The following is a 19,889-nucleotide window of genomic DNA, read 5'->3' as shown; positions in this document are numbered from 1 at the left end:
TAATTGACACAACTGCATCACCGGGATTGTTTTTACGAAGTACGACCATAAGTTTGTCTACCCCGGACTTGACTTTTTATGAGCAACTCGGCGGGTGTTTCTAGAAAAGCAGAGGACGCTTACCCTACCGGTGCACCTGGCCCATGCTCCCAGTTTTTAGTGGAGTCCGAGTTGCTCATTTACTTTTGTTACTTTGTATGTATGATTTTAGTTACTTTATGTTCTTTGTTGTGAATGTCTGTTTCCATGTCTGGTCTTTGTCCCTGGATTACATTCTTTTGATTACCGCTATAACCTTGGTTCCCTTGATTACTCTTTCTGTAAATCAGCCACCAGCCGAGCCACATAAGCCACACAAAAAGTGGAAAGTTTGTAGAGGGCATTGAGGTCATTGAGGTCATTGACGCTATTGAGTTTCAAAACATTGGTACCTGTGATTTTAGAGAAGTTATCTTTGATCAATCATAAGCAAAGATATAGGCCAAAATGTGTTTCAATTGTAACTTTTCAGTGGCTGCAGCAACCCGCTTAGCCACCTGTGCCACACAAAAAGTGGATTGTTTTTTGAGGGCATTGAGGGCATTAACCCTATCAAGTTTCAAAATGTTGGCACCTATGATTCCAGAGAAGAGCTGAGTTATGAAAATTGGCCATTCAGAAGCTTAAATGGTCTCTCGTGGCCATCCCGTTTAATCAAGTACAACCAAGAGTGGATCTTTTGTAGAGGCATCTTGCATACATCATTTCTGACAAGTTTTGTTAAAATTGGTCAAGGGGCTTTTATTTGAATGAGCAAATGATGAAAAGTTTACGGACGACAGACAATGGCATAAGCTCACAAGAACTCCATTCCACAGAATGATTTTTTTCAAAATTTAATCTATGTGGGAGCTTACCGAGTAATAGTTCTTGCTTGCAAGACTAGTTATTCAAATACTAAAGTTGGATCATTTAAATATACAAGAATCTGAAATTAAACATATTCCTTCATTTACATCTATTACATACCAAGCAAAAACTTCTTTGTGGAAGATATAATGATGAAGTTTAAATTTGTACCCTTAAAACCAACTTAAAATAAAATCAAAAGCCAATAAAAAGCTTTGCAGAGTGCAGCATGATACGACCGCAATGACCGAAACCTGAAGAGTTGGGGCAGTGAGGACACAACATTAGTTATTGACCCACTTAGGCATAGGGACTTACAATTCATTATGGACACAACTGATTTGGAGACTTGCAATGCACAGAATTTGAAAATAAAATAAAAATTTCCAAAATCAGACCAAAAATAAACAAGAGGCTCCCAGGAGCCTGAATCACTCACCTTGTTAAATTTTTGCCTTTCAAGGGCAATAACTCTAACAAAAAGTTGTCCGACAATTTTGACTCCATGAAGACTTTGGTAGGACCTATCATCAGGATCATTTCATTAATCGAAAGTTTCATTCTACCTATTATAGTTTTCAAGATATTGACTAAAAAAACTAAAAACATCTGTTGCCTTTCAAGACAAAATAACCCTTACATGGAGTCGTCTGACAACTTTGATCACTTGGAGGCTTTTGTAGGCCTTATAATAAGGATATATCAGCAATTGGAAGATATTGGCCAAACGTAACGGTTTTGGAGATATATATGCAAAAAAACTACTGTACGACCCATATGTTCTATTTTCAGTAAAGGCGGCAATGTTTTTTAACCTATCAAAAATCCAAACCGGCATATTGTTAAGGATACCCTAAAAAACAAAAATACAAACTTTCATTGAATTCTGTATAGCAGTTTCTGAGAAGATGTTTGAAAGAAACGACATCAAAAACAGCAAAAAATGTCTAAAAAGGGCAATAACTCCAAATTGGGTCAACAGATTTTCACCAAAATTTGACCACAGATAGATCTCATCATGCTGAATACTTTTTACCCAGTCAAATTTTGGCTACACCTAATGGTTTTGGAGATATAAGCAAAAATCTGCTAACACCTATGTTCTATTTTTAGTAATGGTGGCCATATTTTTTAACTGATCAAAAATCCAAACGGCCATTTTGGGCAGGAAACTCCAAGGAACAATCATTATAAGTTTCATACAAATCTATTCAGTAGTTTCAAAGGAGAAGATGTTTGAAGAAATTGTTAACGATGACAACAACGACGGACACCAAGTGATGGCAATAGCTTACATGGTCTAGGCCAGGTGACCTAAAAATGTCAACATTTTGGGGTGTGGTCCCTTTTTCATTTTTCATCTTTCAAGGGCAATAACTCTTACAAGGAGTCGCCTGACAACTTTGATCCCTGAAGACTTCTGGTGGCCTTATCATTAGGGTAATTTCAACAATTTAAATAATTTTGCTAAACCAAACAGTTTTGGAGATATATGCAAAAAACTACTGTCTGACCCCTTTGTTCTATTTTTAGTAATGGTGGCCATGTTTTTCATCGGATCAAAAATCCCCAAATCAGTTCTATGTAGGACACCCCAAGGAACATTCATACCATGTTTAGTTCCAATTGGTCAAGTAGTGTCAGAGGATAAGATTTTTGAAAGAAATAACATTAAAAATAGCACCAAAAAAATGTGGAAAAAGGCCAACAACTCCAACATGGCTTGACAGATTAAATATGAAAATTTGACCACAAAACATGGCATGGAAACATAGACTCTGCAAATCTCAGACTTTGGGAAAATTTTGAGATGGAGAACTCCCGCTTTAAAACTTAATAGTTAACACCTATGCAAAGGTCAAAATTGAACTTTTCTTAAATATATTAAACACTAGCTGTTGAAATAAAAATAAAAACAAACAAACAAAACAACCACTTCCTCTACACGGAGTAAGTTATTTAACTGATCATCTACACACAGTAATTAAATAAAAAATGTTCTCAAAATTGGACAAAAAATTTGCCGAGTTGCTCATAAAAAGTCAAGTCCGGGGTAGACAAACGAGGAAAGGAAAACTATGACCGGTTGAATACATCAGTTTTCATGGTGCTGATGGATACACCATAACGATCCACGCGTTCATGATGACGACCATAAAACTTCTGTGTGATGACTTCAATCTTGTAGCAACATAACCCTGTTCCAGAAGCCTATTTGTTAGAGTTCTAGTGCGATACAAAAAGTCTGCGTAGTTTCGGCAAGCTCTGGCACAACGTATGTATTTTGATATGAACATTCCATACGCAGGAGCCGAAGTGATGTTGCCACAGATGAAAGGAAAGTTAACAATTCTGAATGAAAAGTCATCACGTTTGTCGTAAAGTTTGGTCAATAGTTTTCCTTTACCATCGATTTCTAAGTGTAGGTCAAGATATGAGGCTGACTTCACAGTGTCTGTAGTATCCTTTATCTCAAGTTCTTTTAGGTAGATGCGATGTATCAAATCCCCGAAATTATGATTGTTTAAAGATAATACATCATCTATATAGCAGAAACTGAGGTTGAAGGATCTAGCCAAACGATATTCCTTCTTTCTGATCAGATCAGCTATAAAGTCAGCCTCATAAGAGGGAAGGAATAGGTCAGCAAGTAAAGGAGCACAATTTGTTCCCATTGGAATGCCGACCGTTTGTTGAAAAACACGTCCACCACTCTGGACAAATATGTTGTCGATTAAAAATTCCAGCATTTTGTAAACATCTTCCTCTGTATATTTGGAAGATGATTTGGAATTATTTCTTACAAAGTATGAGGAATCTCTACCAAGAACTATATATTTGTATCTAGGTGTACCATCTTTTTTGGAAAAACAACGATGTATAATGTTTTTAAGTCGGGATTTTAACTGAGTATGGGGAATAGAAGTATACAGTGTTGAAAAATCATAGGTTTTAATGCTATTATATTCAGATAATAGTCTTGAACTGATTGTCTCCAAAAGATCTTTCGAATTTTTCAGGATCCACATTGAATTAATACCACTACGGGAGTAACAAGTGTTATGGTAAGACTGTAGACCCTCTTTGACAGTTGTGAGTATAGAAGTTCAAAGTTTTGAAAGAGGTTTGGTGGTACATTTTGCAGATCCAGCTATGAAACGTTGTATGTGTCGCGTAAAGAAGTGAAAACCGAAGGAATTTGAAAGCGATGTTCGGAGTATCTTTAATTTTGGACAATATGCTGATATGGACCATTGTGTATATATGTTTTCCATATATTGTGTAAATATGTTGTTTTGTGTTCTCTATGTTGTATAATGCTTGAAAGAAACAGAAGCATTTTCAAAGAATCATTAAAGGACAACGGGGAAAAACCCTGAGTTCTTCAATTTCGGTGAAATGAAAGTTAATGTTAACGTCCGAGCAGCAATATTTCAGCTATATTCAGACGATGAACATGAAATTGATGATAAAATGAACATGAAATGATGATGACATGAAAAAAGGGATGGGACACAAGGACAATGGGGTCGACAAATTTTGATTGCAACTGGAAATAGGGAGAGATGGGTAGGGTCGGGCAATTTAGCCTCCTGTGGCGGAGCCCTGTGGTTCCTACTCCGGGAGAATACCACAGTAGGGTTCTTTAACATGCGAGGAACGTGGCATCTTTCCCAACACGGTGCACCACTATGGTTTGCGGTCAGGTTTTCCGTATTATAGCCTGACAACCCCAGCATGTAACACGCCAGGGGTACCCCATTCCACCACCTGGGGCACACATCCCAGTTGCTCCGTAGGCAGAGCGCCCTAGCCCCCGGGTAGGGTTCTGAGCACTATTTAGTCGCCTTTTACAAGAAGCTTAGCGCTGCTGCAGGCCTATTCTTTTAACACCCGGACCTGCACGGGGCTCAGTTAGAAAAGAATGATATTAAAAAACTACATTGATTTATCTGTCCGCAGCACTACATTCACGGGTTTAACTATGCCCGGGGACTGTGTAAACGCTTTGATGCTTTACACCGTCAATGGGAGACCCCAAACGATAGTCAAGGACGTTAAGAAACACCCAAGTCCTCATGTATTACACATATGAGTATCAGTATTGAGTATATATGTTAGCACAAAAAACGAAAATTAAATCAAGTATATGAACAGTCAGCTGATTGTCAGCGTCGCTCATATCGTGCAAATGATTGGCTAACACTGTTACGAAAGATTTTTTCGGGGGATATTAGTGGTTTATATCCACAAAGACAGTAGAATTATCTCATAGAAGCAACGATGTTCTAGCTTTATAATGCACGAAATGAAGGCTGTAACGGATATACGGAAAGTGCTATCATTTTCAGTTTTATTGTTATAGTGTTATTTAATAACTTCGATATTTACAATATATGTTATCATTATGAAAATATTATGATAAATACAAATTTATCCCGTTTTTTGGAACAAAGGGATTCTTCTTTTGTTTGGCGCAATTCAACTACAAAATTTGAAAAATACATAAATAAATAAATAAACTGGCGCAAAAGGAGATCGCCCGTAAATGCATTGTCTTTTTTTTATTTCATATTTGATAATTAGGGTAATCAAAAGTGGGAGAACATGACTAAACCTTAAAAAGTTTTATTTTTCTAATAATATATAATAAATATTGACTGAACTAGTATACCTATGTTTTCATTTATGTTGTCAAAGAAGACGTCTCATATTCTTATAGTCGTTGTAAGTGGGAGATAAATAATACACTATAAAATGTCTTTCTCTTTTTGAATTTCCATTTCAATCCAAAAAGTTTTGCCCTAAATGTAAATCTTGCTTGTGGTTATGTGTAGTGACATGTTAAAATAAAATAAAAAGACAAACAAACCCCATAATTTCTAATTGGAAAAGGTAGGTGTCAACAAAGTGTTCTTACACATTTCATTAAATTAAATGCAAACTCGGTCCTTTTTGTCCCCCGCGACGCGTCACGAGGGGACATGGAAATGTCATTCGTCCATCTGTCCGTCCGGGTTTTCCGCACTTTTTTTGTAATGCTCCTACCAAATTAGTTTTTTTTGGTATATAGCATTATTCTTCTTAAATGAAGAATTGCAGATTAAGTTCGATTTTGGTTATGGTTGAATGATTTTTACAGAAGTAACGGCCCTTGGACTTTTCCGCACTTTTTTTGGTAATGCTTTTACCAATTGAAATTATCTTTTGTATGTATTATTACATTACATTGACACTGATAAAGGAGGCCATTTGTTGGTTGAAATGTTTCTTTTTACGCGGGAGACATTGGAACGTTGTTATTCTATTAAGTTCTGGTTTCGCCTTGTTTCTTTATAGTACATGTAGGCGCAATTTATAAGTTGAAGAACCACAAGATCAAATAGTTTATTTAATCTATTGTCTACTTGAGAAAAAAATAGCATCGTTAATGCACAGTGAAGTGATCTACACAATATCAACATGTAAACATTTAAAATTTAACAGCATGTATAAAATAAAATGTTTCATAAGGCGTAGCTTGGTGTGGCCACATAAGTCAAACCTGGAACAGTTGAGTTTAACAATCAAAGCCTAGGAACATCTCTCACATTTGATTGTGTTAAATGTTGAACACCAGATATATTCAGAATACAGTGAATAAAAGGCTTCACAGAACGCAATATGATACGACCACAGCAATACACATGCAAATAAATAAAAACAAACAAGAAATGTAAATCTTATAGAAAAACACAGGCATGCATTTTCATGAAGAATTAAAAAAATAATTCAAATTGGATAAAAAAAAAAGTTGATTCTTTGGGTGTAGCCCCTAACAACTTCAAAACTCCAATATATCTGAAATCTTAATAAGAACACTGACAGGGATCTTCATAAGGGATTGAATAAAAAAATGTTCTCAAAATTGGACCAAAAATAAACTAGAAGCTCTAAAGAGCCTGGATCCTTCACCTAGCGAAATCATTTACTAGTAGTCGTTCCATTTGGAACAAAAAGTTCATCAATTACTATCAGGGTTTTTTTTAACGTCCTTACGAGACTCGCACGGACCGATAGTTCATCAATTACCTGAGCCATACATAAAGTAGACTGTTTGTAAACGATTTTGAGGTCATCAAGCTTCAAAACATTGGCACCAGTGATGTCACGGGAGTTGATCTTTGAAAATTGACCAAACAGATGCTTATATAGCCTCTTGAGGTCATCATGTTTAATCATGTGAAATCAAAATTTTATCACACAATTAATTTGTCCCTTTTCTAAAATCTTCCAAGTTTTGTTGCCAGTGATCAATTAAAAGGAAAGATATTGGCCACCTTTGAAAGGCTGCAGCCACCAGCTGAGCCACACAAAAAGTGGAAAGTTTGTAGAGGGCATTAAGGTCATTAACGTTATTAAGTTTCAAAACATTGGTACCTGTGATTTTAGAGAAGTTATCTTTGATCAATCATAAGCAAAGATATAGACCAAAATGTGTTTCCCCATTGGGTTTCAATTGTAACTTTGAGTGGCTGCAGCAACCCGCTTAGCCACCTGTGCCACACAAAAAGTGGATTGTTTTTTGAGGGCATTGAGGGCATTAACCCTATCAAGTTTCAAAATATTGGCACCTATGATTCCAGAGAAAAGTTGATCTATGAAAATTGGCCATTCAGAAGCTTAAATGGCCTCTCGTGGCCATCCCGTTTAATCAAGTACAACCAAGAGTGGATCTTTTGTAGAGGCATCTTGCATACATCATTTCTGACAAGTTTTGTTAAAATTGGTCAAGGGGCTTTTATTTGAATGAGCAAATGATGAAAAGTTTACGGACGACAGACAATGGCATAAGCTCACAAGAACTCCATTCCACAGAATGATTTTTTTTCAAAATTTAATCTATGTGGGAGCTTACCGAGTAATAGTTCTTGCTTGCAATACTAGTTATTCAAATACTAAAGTTGGATCACTTACATTTACAAGCATCCAAAATTAAACATATTCCTTCATTTACTTCTATTACATACGTGGAAGATATAATGATGAAGTTTAAATTTGTACCCTTAAAACCAACTTAAAATAAAATCAAAAGCCAATAAAAAGCTTTGCAGAGTGCAGCATGATACGACCACAATGGCCGAAACCTGAAGAGTTGGGGCAGTGAGGACACAACATTAGTTATTGACCCACTTAGGCATAGGGACTTACAATTCATTATGGACACAACTGATTTGGAGACTTGCAATGCACAGAATTTGAAAATAAAATAAAAATTTCCAAAATCAGACCAAAAATAAACAAGAGGCTCCCAGGAGCCTGAATCACCCACGTTAAATTTTTGCCTTTCAAGGGCAATAACTCTAACAAAAAGTTGTCCGACAATTTTGACTCCATGAAGACTTTGGTAGGACCTATCATCAGGATCATTTCATTAATCGAAAGTTTCATTCTATCTATTATAGTTTTCAAGATATTGACTGAAAACTGTAAAAAACATCTTTTGCCTTTCAAGACAAAATAACCCTTACATGGAGTTGTCTGACAACTTTGATCACTTGGAGGCTTTTGTAGGCCTTATAATAAGGATATATCAGCAATTGGAAGATATTGGCCAAACGTAACGGTTTTGGAGATATATATGCAAAAAAACTACTGTACGACCCCTATGTTCTATTTTCAGTAAAGGCGGCAATGTTTTTTAACCTATCAAAAATCCAAACCGGCATATTGTTAAGGATACCCTAAAAAACAAAAATACAAACTTTCATTGAATTCTGTATAGCAGTTTCTGAGAAGAAGATGTTGAAAGAAATAACATCAAAAACAGCAAAAAATGTCTAAAAAGGGCAATAACTCCAAATTGGGTCAACAGATTTTCACCAAAATTTGACCACAGATAGATCTCATCATGCTGAATACTTTTACCCAGTCAAATTTTGGCTACACCTAATTGTTTTGAAGATATAAGCAAAAATCTGCTGTCTAACACCTATGTTCTATTTTTAGTAATGGTGGCCATATTTTTTAACTGATCAAAAATCCAAACAGCCATTTTGTGTAGAAGACTCCAAGGAACAATCATTATAAGTTTCATGCAAGTCTATTCAGTAGTTTCAAAGGAGAAGATGTTTGAAGAAATTGTTAACGATGACAACAACGACGGACACCAAGTGATGGCAATAGCTTACATGGTCTAGGGCCAGGTGACCTAAAAATGTCAACATTTTGGGGTGTGGTCCCTTTTTCATTTTCCATCTTTCAAGGGCAACAACTCTTACAAGGAGTCGCCTGACAACTTTGATCCCTGAAGACTTTTGGCGGCCTTATCATTAGGGTAATTTCAACAATTTAAATAATTTTGCTAAACCTAACAGTTGTGGAGATATATGCGAAAAACTACTGTCTGACCCCTTTGTTCTATTTTCAGTAATGGTGGCCATGTTTTTCATCGGATCAAAAATCCCCAAACCAGTTCTATGTAGGACACCCCAAGGAACATTCATACCATGTTTAGTGCCAATTGGTCAAGTAGTGTCAGAGGATAAGATTTTTGAAAGAAATAACATTAAAAATAGCAAAAAAAAATGTGGAAAAAGGCCAACAACTCCAACATGGCTTGACAGATTAAATATGAAAATTTGACCACAAAACATGGCATGGAAACATAAACTCTTTTTTGAGATGGAGAACTCCCACTTTAAAACTTAATAGTTAACACCTATGCAAAGGTCAAAATTGAACTTTTCTTAAATACATTAAACACTGGCTGCTGAAATAAAAATAGAAACAAAAAAAACAAACAAACAAACAAAACAACCACTTCCTCTACACAGAGTAAGTTATTTAACTGATCATCTACACACAGTAATTAAATAAAAAATGTTCTCAAAATTGGACCAAAAATAAACTTAATAAACAGAATACAATAAATTATTTATACTTTATAAAAATCTTTAAAAAATAAAATAATAGTAATCAATTAATGTACCTAAGTCCCCAAAACAGTATTTATGACATCTGTTCATAGTTCTTTTATTAACATATTAACAATATTTACATTAATATTGATAGACTCATTACAGTAGTTCCATTATTTTCCTTCCCTTTCTTAACAATTGATAAGTATTACCTACAGTCCTTCACAGGTCAAAATATAAAGTCATTAAATAGTTCATTTTTTCAACATTCCTTTCGATTTCATAAGTATTTGTCGAACTTCCATCAGTGTAAATCCAAGCAAGTTTTTGCCTCTCCATGAAGCAATGCTCAAAGCTTCTGGACTTCTAGCTCCTCGACCAATGCCCCACAGACAATCACGAGGACTTGCCTCAGCCAGAATCTTTGGATGCGTGTCAATTAGCTGCTTTTCTATATGAGGATTTTGCTTGAACTAAAAAATAAACTACTTAAAGAAAATATCCCTTCATTTAGAAAGACAAACATGCATAACTGAGTTTTGAGTGTCTTCATGAATATTACATTTTGTATAACTAGATTTATGTTTAATAAATAATAATAATTACTTTTGATCTTGATACGAACAATATCATGTGAAAAATCTCAACAATCAAGTCGGCACAAGTCGAGATAATCCACATGATTGTCAGTATCAAAATCAAGAGTAACTTTAATTATTACTATGTCTATCAGTACATCAATTTTGACATGTTTATATATTTTAATCCACATCTATTTCTGGGAATACCTTTGTCATGCCAAAAATTAAGTAGTGCAACTACTCACTGTTGGCATGAGATGTCATTTTCATTTAAAACTCTTTAAAAGATGATGACCGGAATAGGTCACAATCACTCCCCATGTTTTGACGAATATTTGTGAATATCTTGTCATGCATGAGGGATAGAGAAATACCTTTCAATGAGATCAAAGGAAAAAATAGGGCATCAATGGAGCATTAAGTGATACTCCACACCATAACGGTAAAAAAAGGAGATAGCAAAATGTCAAAAAAAACCTCAAATACTACATTTTGGTTTTGCTGAAAACAGAACTCATTAACCTGTATATTATAGTACTAAACATCTGTGTGAAGTTTAAAGAAGAGGTTCCTAGGAACCTGAATTGCTCATCTGGTTAAATTTTTGCCTTTCAAGGGCAATAACTCTAACAAGGAGTTGTCTGACAATTTTGACTCATAGAAAACATTGGTAGGACTTATCATAAGGATCATATCATCAATTGAAAGTTTCTTTCTATCTATTATAGTTTTCAAGATATTGTCTGAAAACTGCTAAAAATATCCTTTGCCTTTCAAGGGCAATTACTCAAACAAGGAGCTGTTAGACAACTTGCAGCTCCACACATTTTTGTAAGCCTTATCATAATGATCATTTCAACAATTGAAAGTTTCTTTCTATCTATTATAGTTTTCAAGATATTGGCTGAAAACTGTAAAAAAAACAACAATAGTTTTCACCTTTCAAGGGCAATAACTCTAACAAGGAGCCATCTGACCTAATGCAGATTTTTGTAAGCTTATTATGAAGATCACTTTGGCAATAAATACAATTTGGCTAAACCTAAAAATTTTCGAGATATATGCGAAAAAATTCTGTCTGACCCCTATTTTCTAATTTTAGTAACAGCGGCCATGTTTTTCAACAAATCAAAAATCCCTACATCAGTTCTATGCAGGATAACCAAAGGAACATTCATACCAAGTTTGGTTTTAATTAGTCAAGTAGTGTCAGAGGAGAACCTTTTTAAAAGAATTAATATTAAATGTAGCAAAAAGGTCAAAAAGGGCAATATCTCAAACATGGCTACACAAATTAAAACGAAAATTGGACCACGGATAGATCTCATTATGCTGGATACTTTTACCTTGTCAGAATTTGGCTAAACCTATCGGTTTTGGAGATATATGTGAAAAACTACTGTCTGACCCCTATGTTCTATTTTTAGTAACAGCAGCCATGTTTTTCGATAGATCAAAAATCCCCAAATCAGTTCTAAGCAGGATACCAAAAGGAACATTCATACCAAGCTTGGTTCCGATTGGTCAAGTAGCGTGAAAGAAGAAGAGTTTTGAAAAATTGTTAATAACGACGGTGACGAACACCAAGTGATAGCAATAGCTCACACGGCCTTTGGCCAGGTGAGCTAAAAAAAGGTCATGCCTTAATCCAAAAAAATCATATCCTCTCTTCCTTTGGTGGTATGGCACCTTGTAATACGATTTCAAAGAGATCCATTTACTAATAGTTTAGTTGTTATCGGCAAATCAGGAAAATACTTGTTTCTGGCCCCCTTTTTGGCCAAAATTTCTATAAAGGTCAAATTTTAACCCCCAAAATCAATTCCAGTCTGACGATTGTGGAATAGAATCACAGACATTCCTATCTTTTTATTGGAAGTAAATTCTGTGAAACCCTTATTTTGGCCTATCATTCTACAAGTTTGGACCATAACCTTCTTTTTGCTGTAATACTTAATTGAGATCAACCAACTAATATTCGAGTTATTGCATGAAAACCAAGTGTTTTCAGGAATGCTTGTTTTTTTCTCTTTTGACCCCTAATTCTTAAATGGTTGGGGCCAAAACCCTTTAAATAAATACCAACCTTCCTTTTGAGATTTTGACCTCATTGGAACTTCAAAATAATTTTTTTTTTAAGATCAACCAACTATCTGTGGTCATTTATTGGTTGTCATCGTAGTCTGTTGACATTTGGTTCTCATGAGATAACTTGAATATTGGTTGGTTGATATTTTATAAAAATATTAACACAGCACTTTGACTTGCTCTGAATATGAATTGAGATTAATTTTTTGACACAGCAGAAGATTCTTACCAGAATTACAGTGGTCAAAGAACTTTAATAATTGCAATTAGACATAAGAAAAAAGCAATAGATAGAGCTTAAGAAAATGTTTATTCTTGCTCTTTTCAGTCCAAAAGTGCTAAAGCTAATGGCCGTAACCTTTCATAATCAAATGGTATAGAATCTTGTAGTACAATTTCATAGACATCCATACACATTGCCTGGAAACCATGTTTTTTTTTAATATCCATTTTGGCCTTTTATTCCTTCATGGTTATGGTCACATCCAAGAAAATTCCAGGCAGAGTTTTGTGGCTTGAAACGTTGTGGTAAATTTTCTAGAGATTCATACACGTATACAGGAGTGTAGATAAATTTATGATGTGTTTGCTTTTCGGTCTCTTTTATGTCCCAATTCCTTTTCAGCTGGTTTATAATGCCAAAAAACAATCCAACCTTAAATGGGTGGTATGGAAACTTTTATAACAAAAATTATTGAAATTCAAGAAATTCACAATAGAATGCTCCGCATGCACAGCTTGATATGAATGCAAATGTTGATCTCTGATATGAACAGTATTGACACACCATTGAAGTTTGATAAAGATCTGAAAGAGTTGCTATTGAATGTTTGACACAGAATAAAAAAAATGACCAGAATCATGCACCTAATTTAAAACTATCAAGTCACCTCCCAAACAATTAATCCCAGTTTTCTCTATGTTGTTAGGTACCTGTGGTCCAACCTCAAAGAGATCCATACATTTATATTCAAGTTCTTGCCCAGACACCAAAATGATGACAATGACAATGACAGCATACTACGTATTATGTGACTGCAATTTTTTAAGTTAGTTAAAAAAAAAACAAGTGTTCATGGCCGATGACAATGATGATGAATGCAACACACCATTATGCAACAACAAATATTTTACAGTCATACTGTGAAAGTACTATTGTTTGTTGGGCACCAATTTTTGTGGTTTTCGTGGGTAGGCCAAACCACGAAATTTGGTTCCCAACGAAAAGGAGATGTCCATTGATTTGTATACTAAAAACCTCAAAAACCACAAATTCAATAATCCACAAACATTTGTGTTTTTTCCCCTATCCACGAAAATGGGTATCAACGAATTAGAGTACTTTCACGAAATGATTAAGAGCTTCCTGGAGCACACCATGATACACAGTGGTTGAACCCTGAACAGTTGGGGCAAGTGTGAACACAATTGTATTTTGGTGTGTATAATGCGCACATTTTTACATAGAAATCATTTCCAGAGCATCAGGTGCATATCATTCATCAATATATGCAAATGGCCATGAAATGAAGGATTTTTGTATGAGAAAAGTGATTGCGTAATGTAAACAAACAAACTTGAAGTGAAATGTTACTGAAAGAAAGTTTATCTAATCATCAAATGCATCTAAAAGTATTGAATTATATATTTTTTCATCATATCATGTTTGAATGTCTTAAAAAAATGTTTCAGACAAAGGTAGTACAATATTTCTTCTTATAAAGCACAGTTAGAGATTAAAATGAAACAACTAAAAACCAAAAAGTAGCAAAGTCCTATTTTTGTCAAACCCTCCTTATCAAATGCCTTTGCAGCCAAAAATTAGTATTTTGAAACTTATTTTGATTATTTCTAACAATTTTCTTCGATCATTTATTCTTCATTCAATTGTGTCAACTTTTTTACAAGAAAAATGCATGTGTTCTGTCTCAACCCGTGGGTGAGATAAGAAAATCTTGCACACCTAAAAATAGGAATTTTCTTGTCTCTTTAGTGAGAAATTCAATCCCAAATTGCATGCCTACTTAAAAACTAATTCATTTTTAGCTACTGCCATCACTTAGTGTCCGTTGTTAACAATTTTTCAAAACTCTTGCTCTCCGAAATATCTAGACCAACCTGGGCAAAAACTGGTAGAAATGCTCCTTAGGGTATTCTGCACGTAGGGGTTTTAGATCCATAAAAAAATATGGCCACTAAAAATAAAACATACAGGTCAGACAGAAGTCAGGGGAGAAGCGTTTTGAAAAATTAATTATGATGACAACGGATGCCTAGTGATGGAAATAGCTCACATGGTCTATGGCAAGGTGAGCTTACAAGGGAATGAAGCCTCATTGTTTCAAGGGTTTTGAATTTTGTGATATTACATATTTTGGTATATAATCTATATATTACTCAAGTCAGACAATTCTAACTCCTAACACCCTAGAGGACCTTTGGTCCACAAGTAATGGAATCAACCCAGAGGTTTAAAGGTTATCAGTGACTTAGTCTATATTACACATGGGAGATTAAAAGTGTAGTGTAGTATCCTGTAAAAAGTCACCTGAGGGCATCAGGATCGATCTTCATTTGACCTTGTTCTAAATCCTTGACTCAAACTATAATCTCTAAATCAAGTTCAGATCTTCTGCCTTCATAAAAAGATGGACTGTTTATATGAATTATATCATGGTCATAAACTATTGTGAAAGGTTAGGAGAGAATGTTTTACTGATTCTTAATATAATGCTTAGAAATGGGTCCTTTTCTTACTTTTTAGTTGATCAAGGGCTGCATCTCCTAAATAAACAAATGTTTCACAGCCAAGCTAAAACTTGATTTGCCTCCTTCCATCAACTCTGTGAATTGTTCCATGTTAATATTTGGAGATCAAAAATGGACTAAAAATAAACAAACCTTTTCTATGTTTCCTCTTTTAACAACTTCAATGGACTTTGTACTCCATACATTTGGATCAAAGGCATGGACTTTTCTGCCTAGACGTTTCATTAGTAGAGGCTTTGTTTCAGCCATTATTCTTTCTGCATGATTCTTATCATTGAAGGTGACTGTAGATATAAAGAAAAAAAAACAAGTATAGAATAATGATCAAGACTTCAATTTTTTTTAAAGACTTAAGTCCTACAAGTTGTCAATTGTCAAAATTCATACATATGGTTAGAAACACATGGTTAAGAAATAAAACTGATGTCAATTTGTACAAATTTATAGTTTATGAGTGATATACTATAGCGATTAAGAGAACTATTTCATCTTAAGGATAGTTTTATTTTCATTACACAGCAACTCCTGAGTTTGTATTTTGTGTAAGCAATAAAATAATAATTATCATGAACATGTATTTAAATAAGAGGCTCCCAGGAGCCTGAATAGTTTACCTAGTTCAATGTTTGCCTTTTCAGCACAATGACTCTAACAAGGAGACTCAAGAAAGACTTTTATAGGACTTATCATAAGGAACATGTCATCCATAAAATGTTTCTTTAATTTCAATCTGTTATAGATTTCAAGATGCATTATACTGGCTGAAAACTGCAAAAACATCATTTTTTGCCTTACAAAGGCAATAAGTTAAATAAGAAGTCATCCAACAACTTTGATCCAATGCAGACTTTTGTAGGCCTTACCATAGGGATCATTTCAACAAATGAAAGTCTCTTTCTATCTTTTATAGTTTTTAAGATATTGGCTAAAACTACAAATTATGTCATTTTTGCCTTTCAAGGGCACAACTCCAACATGACTAAACATTTACACAAAATTATGACCATTACATATAGATCTCGTAATGCTCGTAAATACTTTTACTCTGCCAGAATTTTTCTTAATCTAACTGTTTTTGAGATATAAGTAGAAAACTTCTGACTGCCCCCTAGATTCTATTTTTAGCAAAAGCGGCCATATTTTTCGACAGAACAAAAATCTCCATATCAGTACTATGCATAGTAATCTTAGGAACATTCAAGGCAAATTTGGTTTCTAATTGGTCTGATAGTGTCAGAGGAGAAGATTTCTTAAAGAAATAACATTAAAAATGGTGAAAAAATGTCGAAAAGGGCACTAACTCCAACATGGCTTAATACATTATTACGAAAAATTTGACCAAAGATAGATTTCATTATGCTGAACACTTTTATCCCCATGTCAGAGTTTGGCTAAACCTAACAATTTTGGAGATATATGCGAAAAACTTATGACAGACTCTAATGTTCTATTTTTAGTAACGACGGCCATGTTTTTTCGAAGGATAAAAAATTCCCTCATTATTTCTATGCATAAACCCTAAGGAACATTCATAGCAAGTTTGGTTCTAATTTGACTAGTAGTGTCAGAAGAGATGACTTTTGAAATTATCAACATTAAATATAGCGAAAAAATTTTGACTTTCAAGGGCAATAAATTTAACAAAGAAATGTTCAACAATTTTGAGTCAAGAAGACTTTGGTAGGAATTTTCATAACGATCATTTCAGCAATTGAAAATTTCTTTATACCTATCATAGTTTTCAAGATAATGGTAATTTTTTACCTTTCAAGGGCAATAACTCTTACAAAGAGTCATCTAACAACTTTATTCCAGGAGACTTTTGTAGGCCTTGTAAAGGATCATTTCAGCAACTGAAAGAATTTGGCTAAACCTAAAGGTTTTGGAGATATAATATGTGAAAAACTACTGTCTGACCCCTATTTTCTATTTTTAGTAACAGCAACCATGATTTCAAAAATCCCCATCCAAGTTCTATGCGGAATACCTTAAGGAACATTCATTCCAAGTTTGATTCCAATTGGTCAAGTAGTGTCAGCTTTAAGATGTCATTTGTCCTGGGAATTCACAGTGAGACTTTGAAAATTACTTTTTTAACATGTAAAGTAATGGAAACGTTAGAAGTGGTTAGTGAGACCATAAATTAAATTATGGCATATTTCAGAGAAATGCATAATTTGAGGAAAATTGCCTTTCCTGGTCATTATTTCCATTTTCCCATAAAATCAGTATAGTGATATTGGTAATCTGGCTATATTTTAAGATGTGCATTGTGCAAGGTAATTTAAAAAACACCATAGCAACAAGATTTTTATCAGTAACAGTGACTCATAACTTGACGTCATCCATGAAATATACAACGTCACTGCTTGGGATATTCAAAGTACTCGAATAGTCACACAGCACAGACTTAGAATCACACAGTAATGAAATAGGTATGATATAAATTGTTGACATCTGTTCTTTTTTCATAATGATAAATGATATTTACTATTACAACTTCTTGAATTATCATAGGTATCAATTTGGTGTGACAAGTTAGCTAAAATTGTAATTTTTTAGTAATTTAGGGAAAATATCACTGAGGGGCATGATATAAAAATGACCATTTCTTTGTAGTCCTATGTCTGATTTTGATAGTTTTGGTCTTATTAGACTCACAATACCACAAGCTTTCATAAAATGTAAAAAAAGAAAAACATAAAAGTCATAAAATGTTTTTAAGGTCTCACTAACCACTTCCGGGTCAAATGGCCACCCCCCCCCCTATGTAGTACCAAAAACACACTGAACCTAGACATATGCATTGTAAGTACATTATTTGTGTGTATTATGATTAAAAGTAGTCAAAATAAAGCTGAGAATGTGTACTTTAAAACATATATGTAATTAACTACGAAAGTGTATGAATATTGTTTACATGTGTGAGTAATTTGCCTCCATGCTGTCAGTTAGCAGAACAGGTAAAAATGCGGATTTTCAGTATTATTTATTCAAGTAAATTTTGTGAAGAATTTCTACTATCATCGTACCATTAGCATAATGATTTTGGAAGCCTTATTTTCCAAGCTTCGCAATGGTATGCAACTTTAAGATGTCATTTGTCCTGGGAATTCGCAGTGAGACTTTGAAAATTACTTTTTTAGCATGTAAAGTAATGGAAACGTTAGAAGTGGTTAGTGAGACCTTAACAGATTAAAAGAAAATTTAACCACAGATAGATCTCATCATGCTGAAAACTTAAACCTTTGCCAAAATTTGGCTAAACCTAACGGTTTTGGAGATATATGCCAAAAACTACTATCTGTTCCTTAAGTTATATTTTTAGTAACAAATGCCACGCTTTTAAATGGATCATAAATCCCCAAATCAATTCTCTGCAGAATACCCCAAGGAATGTTCATACTAAGTTTACCTCTAATTGGTACTGTAGTTTCAGGGGAGAAGAGTTTTGTTAAAAATTGTTATTGGCAACGGACGACGGACGCAAAATTGATTGCAATAGCTCACATGGCCCCATGGGCCAGGTGAGCTAATAAAGGAATGAAAGATACAATATACCTGCTTTTTGGTGCATCATAAATTGTTCTGCACAATTGTACTGCTTGTTATCAACACTGAAGTAAACTGGGTGGAATTGGCTGAAAGGAGAATCCTTGCCAAAGAAAAACACGAAGTCATTTTTAGTAGTCTTATTCAGGTTGTCTTCAGAAAAACCCATCAGTGCTTTTTCGGCCAGAGGATTAGATCTTATATAATTATCTATCTTTGGATTTAAATAATGTTTAATTGGTACTTGAGCACGTTTTAATTCCTGTCCTCCCTTTCCTCTATCAAGTTTTAGTTCTTTAGTTTGATGCTCAAAAGCTTCAAAGGTCTCAGAATCCTTTGTGCTTTCACTAACTGCAGAATCATTATGTTTCGATTTGTGGTCAGGTTTATCTCCTTTGGTAGATCTTTCCCTGACTGAACGTGTTTTAATTTCATCATTTTCTAACTCATTTGGTTTGTGTTGCTTTTTTGATCTATGGTGGTGCTCTTGTTCGTCCTCGGATGAAAAACTTTCAGAATGAGATGCTTCTTTGTGTTTGCGCTTTCTCACCTTAGAGCTTGGATGTAGTTCAGGGTTGCTATGCTTGCTAGATTTATACCTCTGGTCATGAGGTGAACGAGATTTGTACTGCTTGTCATATTTATCCTTATTGTGCTTATCCCATTTCCTGTTACTATCTTGCTCCTGTTTTTCTGAATGAGAAAAATACAAAATGCATATTACTGTATTGAAATATGATAGCTGATCCTGCAATTTGATCGGTCAGCTTAACAAAGAATGTCAGTCTCTGGTGGTAGACGGGAACTTAAAAAAAAAGTTGCTCAATCAAAGCTGAGCGACCTGAGAAATAATAAAAAAAAAACTCCAGCATATCAATAAAGGATATGGAACCAGTATCTATTTAGGATAAAAAATAAAATTGAATAAAATGCCTTCCAGAGTGCAGCTTGATACTACTGCAGACACTGAACCCTGAACAGTTGGGACAAGTATGGATACACCATTCAAACTTGATACAGCTGTGAATTCTGTTATTGGGATTAGACAATTGACAAAGATAAGAATTTGACCAGAATCAAAGTGGCCCGTTTTCATCCCCTAATTCCTAAA

At 34.5% G+C, this 19,889-nt stretch overlaps 1 protein-coding gene across 2 annotated transcripts in view; it reads right to left on the bottom strand.

Annotated features, from left to right (window-relative positions):
- Positions 1 to 19,889, bottom strand: part of LOC148628461 (uncharacterized) — a 34,014-nt gene that overhangs the window by 1,781 nt on the left and 12,344 nt on the right. The window contains exons 2-4 of one of the 2 annotated variants that reach the window (XM_088587918.1): positions 18,788 to 19,471; positions 15,359 to 15,510; positions 6,261 to 10,261 (exon numbers count right to left, since the gene is read on the bottom strand). In XM_088587918.1, the coding sequence (XP_088444044.1) occupies positions 10,043 to 10,261; positions 15,359 to 15,510; positions 18,788 to 19,471 (1,055 nt within the window). In that variant the 3' untranslated portion in view covers positions 6,261 to 10,042. Of the gene's footprint in view, positions 1 to 6,260; positions 10,262 to 15,358; positions 15,511 to 18,787; positions 19,472 to 19,889 lie in introns of those variants that run through there. The other variant, XM_088587926.1, reaches the window with a different exon arrangement.

The sequence above is a fragment of the Perna viridis genome, chromosome 1 (assembly GCF_037379345.1).
Source record: "Perna viridis isolate PV_CMFRI_1.1 ecotype Kerala chromosome 1, ASM3737934v1, whole genome shotgun sequence".
NCBI lineage: Eukaryota > Metazoa > Mollusca > Bivalvia > Mytilida > Mytilidae > Perna > Perna viridis.
Note: the sequence above shows the minus strand (reverse complement) of the source record. Positions and strands in the feature narration are given on the sequence as shown.